This window comes from Dioscorea cayenensis, chromosome 8 (assembly GCF_009730915.1).
Source record: "Dioscorea cayenensis subsp. rotundata cultivar TDr96_F1 chromosome 8, TDr96_F1_v2_PseudoChromosome.rev07_lg8_w22 25.fasta, whole genome shotgun sequence".
Taxonomy (NCBI): domain Eukaryota; kingdom Viridiplantae; phylum Streptophyta; class Magnoliopsida; order Dioscoreales; family Dioscoreaceae; genus Dioscorea; species Dioscorea cayenensis.
Genome location: NC_052478.1, coordinates 14,810,963 through 14,816,664, shown reverse-complemented (window position 1 = coordinate 14,816,664; position 5,702 = coordinate 14,810,963). Strand labels below are relative to the sequence as shown.

Below are 5,702 nucleotides of genomic sequence, written 5' to 3'. Positions count from 1 at the left end.
TGCCCTCATTGAACACCAACCATTCCATTTCCCTCCTCACATCACAAGGTATGCATTAAATCAATTGTATCTTGAAACTCATTGCCGGCCGCCAACATTTAAAGGAATTTTTTACTTGAAAAATAACGCAATTAGTTGCCACCCTTGATTTTATTATTAGATAAAATAACATAATTAAATAGTAGAAATATAATTCATTTTAATATTAGATATAATTAGATTCCAAAGTTATTGCTTTGTCATTTACACAATTTTTAAAATTTGATTAACATAATTAGATAGTAGAAATATAGTTCATTTAAATATTAGAAAATATTAGATACTAAAGTTATTGCTTTGTCATTTACATAATTTTTAAATTTTGATTAAATATGTATCTAATGTCATCCATGCGCAAAATGATATTTCTTTTCTACTTGGGTGTATAAGGTATTAAAACTTTGTTAAATGCTAAGGCTTGACTATTGAAGTACATTTTTTTTTTCTATATAAAAAACAGGCCAAAGATGGATTGACTAAAATAATTGTTCAACAACTTTGAGTTAAATCAACTAAAAAGTCGACACACTTGTTATTCTGAGGAAAAGATACATCAAATATCTTTACCTAAACTGACTATAATATCGAGGCCATCTATCAGATTTATTATTATCCTTATCATTGTCAAAGAAAGCGGAAAAAAATAATTCAAAGAAGTTTGATAGAGTAACGGAACCGGCCAATGCACACGCGCATTGGTCTATTCATATGATTAATTAAAATAACTTTAACATGAAGTATGCGCTCATTGAACACCACCCACTCCATTTCCCTCACTTCACAAGCTATGCATCCAATTAATTGATATCTTGAAACTCATTGGCCGGCTGCCAACATTTAAAAGAATTTTTTACTTGAAAAATAACGCAATCGAAGAAGACTGGGTGGGATTTAACCCTGCAACGTAATTAATCTATAGTAAACGAATATTTTACTTGAAAAATAATGCAGTTGCACTATAAGAAAAATCATAAATTGGCACAGTAAAATTAGCACAGAAATGAGATTAAAAAGCAGTGCTAGACCCGATTTTTAACACTTTCTATTTAGACTAAAAATTAAGCTGTCACTATAGCACTAGTCATCAAATACGTTTTTAGCATCGTTTTTTTAATCCGAGTGCGAACTTTTATCATGTTTTCGTGCACGGTTTTTCTTATTGTCTCAACCATTCTTATCAATGTTTGGACGGACTTTGATTCTACGTTTAGTCTATTTTTGGCGCTGTTTTTATTGGTTCGATGTTGATACGATTTTTTTAGCACGATTTTATATACTATATTTTTTTTCACGATATTTGGCACAGTTTTTAATAAAATTTTTTTGTTACATTTTCCGGCACGCTTTTGTTTAATTTGTGAAAAAAAATAATTTATATGAAATTAATTTAATTTAATTTTTTTTAATTGTACTCATTAAAAATTTTGAATTACCAAACAAAAATCATCCTATTGAATTAACAATACATATAGATGTCCTATATATACATTGGAAATCATGTAGTATAACTATACAAGCACTTGTATCAAAACAACATTAAAACTCCATTCCACATGCAACATTAAAAATTCAGATATTGCGACCTTGTTCTTTGAGGGAACAAACAAGATCCAGGGCTGATAACATTTTGCGAGAACAAAAAAATTTTTAATTAGATTATTTCGATCGCCGAAAACAGGGTCTCTTCCCCAGAAATTCATATAATGAACATTAAGTGCTCTTTTTGTGCTTGAATGTTAATCAACGGCTGTTGCAGGAAATCTTCAGTTTGTCGTGTAGAATGATCTATCTGATTAATGGCACCTCCCTCATTTAATGTAGGTAACATCATTTGTACTGTAGTCATGTCAGTAGATGAAGACGCCTGAACCTGAAAGTGGTGTAGACATCAGAAGCATGGCATGTAGTAGGCTGATCAGCAGAATGTAGAAGAGGTTCCACAGTTTCAATCCGAGAACTACAGCATGCATGTTAGCTATCTAATTAGGTTGAACTTAGGAAATTAATAAAGAATCAACTGGTATGTTTGTTAACTATATAAAGTCATGTTGCCAGCAATTGCGTGCATTGTAGGTTAATTACTAAAAAAACACAAAAAGGCTCAAAGGAAATAAAATTTGAAACTTAAAAGAAAAACCTTGCATGATAAGAGAGATCTGTTTGAAGGACATACATCACCCCATCCTCTGTTCCATTGGTTGGCTAGAAGTTGCAACGTAAAAAACACAGAAGAAACAAAAATGAGTAATGACGAATTGGGCTCGGCTGCCACTCATGAGTTAGTTAGTTATATGGAGTTGAGAAACTAACAATGGTTCGCTGGGCAAACCTTTAAGTAGAGGACACTTGCCATCTATTATTAAAAAAAAAAAACTATAGTGGTTGGTGTGAAAGCCATCTCTTAATCATAGCCAGGCTCTCCCTTGGCTTGTAGTGTGTGACCAGCACCCTACATAATTGAATGCATATAGCCACCTCCTCATCAGCATATTTTTTTTCTTAAAAGTTCTAATAGATGATATTTTCCTGTAACTCATACCTTTATAGTAGCAAATGTAAGATTGTTGGCATATGCTCTTGTGTATCTGAAATTTTAATCCAAATAACAACATCAGTTTGCAATTGTAGAAAACATGTGCATCGTCAACAAACTATTACTACACTTATGAATTCTCAGCAAACTCACCCTACTACTTGCCCACCAGAGAACCAAGATCTCCAGTCATCGATGATTGAGTAGTTTAGAGATCCTATCCATGTCTGAGTTCCAATATGTGGTACAGCAAGATCATGATCCCCACTTATATTAATCAGAAAAATGGTGTTAGTAACTGTAATACGATGATTCAACAAAGAGAAGCAATGTTTTGCCAGTAGATCTAGCTTCACCTGTAAACAAGAGCTCGATAACCTTGGCTTGTGAGCTTGTACTGGTATTTTACACTACTCGGAATATCATTAGCATACTGCAAGTAATCATTGCATCAGATCCATTCCGGCACAGTTCCCTGCTTTGTATGAACCACAATTCAGCAACACAAATCAGAAATGGTATAAGCATCAGGCTACCTATAATTAATATACCTTCTGGATGTGCAGAGCATTTCTCACAGCATCATTGTTTGCCCAAATGTCACATAAATAGCAATTATAAGTCTGAGATGACAATTATGATCGATTAATGCTGTTCTCATATAATTAAGTTGTAAAAGATGGAGGTTTTTTTGTCCATGGCGTAATTTTTCCCTTCCATCCTGTTCAAACAAAGAAGGCTAATGTAGTACTAATACATCACAAGAAGAAAGAGATAGATGCAGATGAACAATTACATTATTGGCAGTAACTAAACCAGGCGTGCACAGAGACTTCACACTCTTCATCCAGTTGAAGAATGCCCAACATGATTGTTCATAAAATCAAATGGCCAGAGTGTTAGCAATTTGCTAGAAGCTCTACAAGTTGCTTAGCAACAAAATTTTTAAAAGCAAAACTAAACATACTCACTTGCAAAATCTTGATAGGATGGTTAAAAATAATAAAAATAACTTATTTTCCTTAGTATTTAATACAAAAAAGAACAAATATGATTCACAAGATTTAAAATATATTCTTGAGTCATATTCAAGTTCATTTAAGAAGATAACGTCTGTTTCTCCACCATTTTGAGAAAGACACTACACTATCTGATGTTATATCACAAGATTTATCAATGATCTTGTTCATAAAAAGAGCCTGAGTGTGACTAATTTGACTCTTGATTTAGTATTCATAAAATTAATTCTGATATAAAATACTTAACACATTATTAACAAAGGTGGAAATTCAAAAAAATGAGATGGCTCAAAGACATACCCATTGTGGCCCCCATGTCCACCCTTAGGCAGTAAGGGTAATTTTGCAAAAGGCAAATCAAGATCATCATACATCTGCAGATAGAAAGTCACCATGCCAGAAATAATAACTACCAACTTTACAAAAATAAAATGAACAATCAGGGAGAGATACCAGACCAGGACTACTTGATTAAGCGGAACATGGAAATATGAAACAATTGATCCAACCTACATCATGAAATCATATTTATATCAGAACTTAAAGAAAAGGGTGCTGACACTAGAGGAAGATTAGTAAGATATGCGGACTTACAGACTCACCACTTGCATTCATAAAAGTTTGTAGTTTAGCAAGCATGACCGGGGCATCACCAATGAAGCCTACACATATAAGCACAACAAATTCTACAAATAAGATAATATAAAATACCTATTTATAGTTTATTATGTTTATATGATCAATAATGTGGAAATCAAGCATGCCAACACACTTCATTTAAAACCAAAAACTTTTTGTTCCACATAGAGTTAGTGGAGCCAAGTAATGTTGGAAAAAGAATATATCATTCAAACAAGATCTTGAGTGTACTACTACACCTACAACTATCAACGGAGTCTCAAGAGAAAGAAACTAAAATGCAGCAGCAAGATAAGACCTTTTCCAAACAATGCTTTGAAGCGTATGGTGCTCACAGATATCCCTTCAGCTTCAGCTATGGCATCTATCATCTCAAAACCAACCTGAAGTATATCAATTGAAACAATAGAAAGAAAAATGTATACAGGTTAGCTACTCTAAAATGGAAACGAGGGAATACTGTCATAATAACATAACCCATTATTACCAACATCCTAAAGCCTATATTTTTATCCTGAAGACAAGGATTTCTCTAAAATTTATGTTTTAATTGTCATGATAAAGAGGTCTGTAAATGTATTGTCTTAAAAATTGCAACTTTCTAAGACCAAGAGAACAATAGGAATGACATTATTGAAGAATTAAAAAAAAATTTAACAAAAAACATTGTTTGAGTTCAGAACTAATGCTCTACTCACAATCCTAATACAATTCAACCCACCAAATAATTCCATGCTTGAATTTCCAATTCTTGAAAAACAGAAAGAGCGCAATCAACTAAATGATTCTAATATTTCTAGCACAAATCCGAAAGATAAGAATATCTCACATTATGGCGAGTCCCGGTATACATCTTGCCAGAATTCCCAAGGCCTACGAGCAACCATGGCTTGGATTTGGACTGGTCGCTGGTGGAGGATGAAGCGGAGGCGCTGAGCGGTGGCGAGAGGATCATGGGCTTAGTCCCACGGCCAAAGTTGCTCAAACGATGAGCTGAAGGCAATGGAGATCGAAGCCCGTTCAGCAACGACGACGCCCCCAGCATCATCCTTCCCTTCTCTCCTTATTAAATCCTATAAAAAAAGAACACGGAAGGGGTTGACAAGGCTTTTTAAATATTGCAATTTTTTTAATTATATACCAAAAATAAGTATCTTTTAGATTAATTCAGAAAATCTTGTGAAAAGTACTATGCGAGAGCTGCATAGTACTTTTTCGCATGGAGTTATATTTAAATTTTTTTCTTTTTTTAATTTTATAATAGTTTCTTATATGAAATTTTTACGCTTACTAACCTTTCCAAATTTTTTTAAATTAATTTTTCACAACTTCTATTTAAATTTTTACAATAGTTTTTATATAATATTTTTACGTTTTAGTTCTTATAATTTTTTTAAATTAAAATTTTTTTCTCACAACCCTATTTCGATTATCATAGTCATCTGAATTGTCCGACTGCACTCAGTCCAAGT

At 33.0% G+C, this 5,702-nt stretch overlaps 1 protein-coding gene across 9 annotated transcripts; it reads right to left on the bottom strand.

The window, feature by feature from the left end:
- Positions 1–1,691: 1,691 nt before the first annotated feature.
- Positions 1,692–5,302, bottom strand: LOC120267920 (peptidyl-tRNA hydrolase, mitochondrial-like). 9 transcript variants are annotated; one of them, XM_039275596.1, is made up of 11 exons: positions 5,060–5,302; positions 4,529–4,613; positions 4,186–4,253; positions 4,050–4,100; positions 3,892–3,965; positions 2,929–3,047; positions 2,726–2,839; positions 2,579–2,624; positions 2,350–2,488; positions 2,177–2,241; positions 1,692–1,909 (listed from the first exon to the last, which is right to left on the bottom strand). In XM_039275596.1, exons 1-6 carry the CDS (start codon positions 5,276–5,278, stop codon positions 2,978–2,980), a joined length of 567 nt encoding a protein of 188 aa, XP_039131530.1. In that variant the 5' UTR covers positions 5,279–5,302; the 3' UTR covers positions 1,692–1,909; positions 2,177–2,241; positions 2,350–2,488; positions 2,579–2,624; positions 2,726–2,839; positions 2,929–2,977. The 9 variants fall into 9 exon arrangements, with proteins under 9 accessions (XP_039131530.1, XP_039131533.1, XP_039131531.1 ...); XM_039275599.1 differs by having other exon boundaries at positions 2,213–2,241; XM_039275597.1 differs by having other exon boundaries at positions 2,369–2,488.
- Between the last annotated feature and the right edge of the window lie 400 nt (positions 5,303–5,702).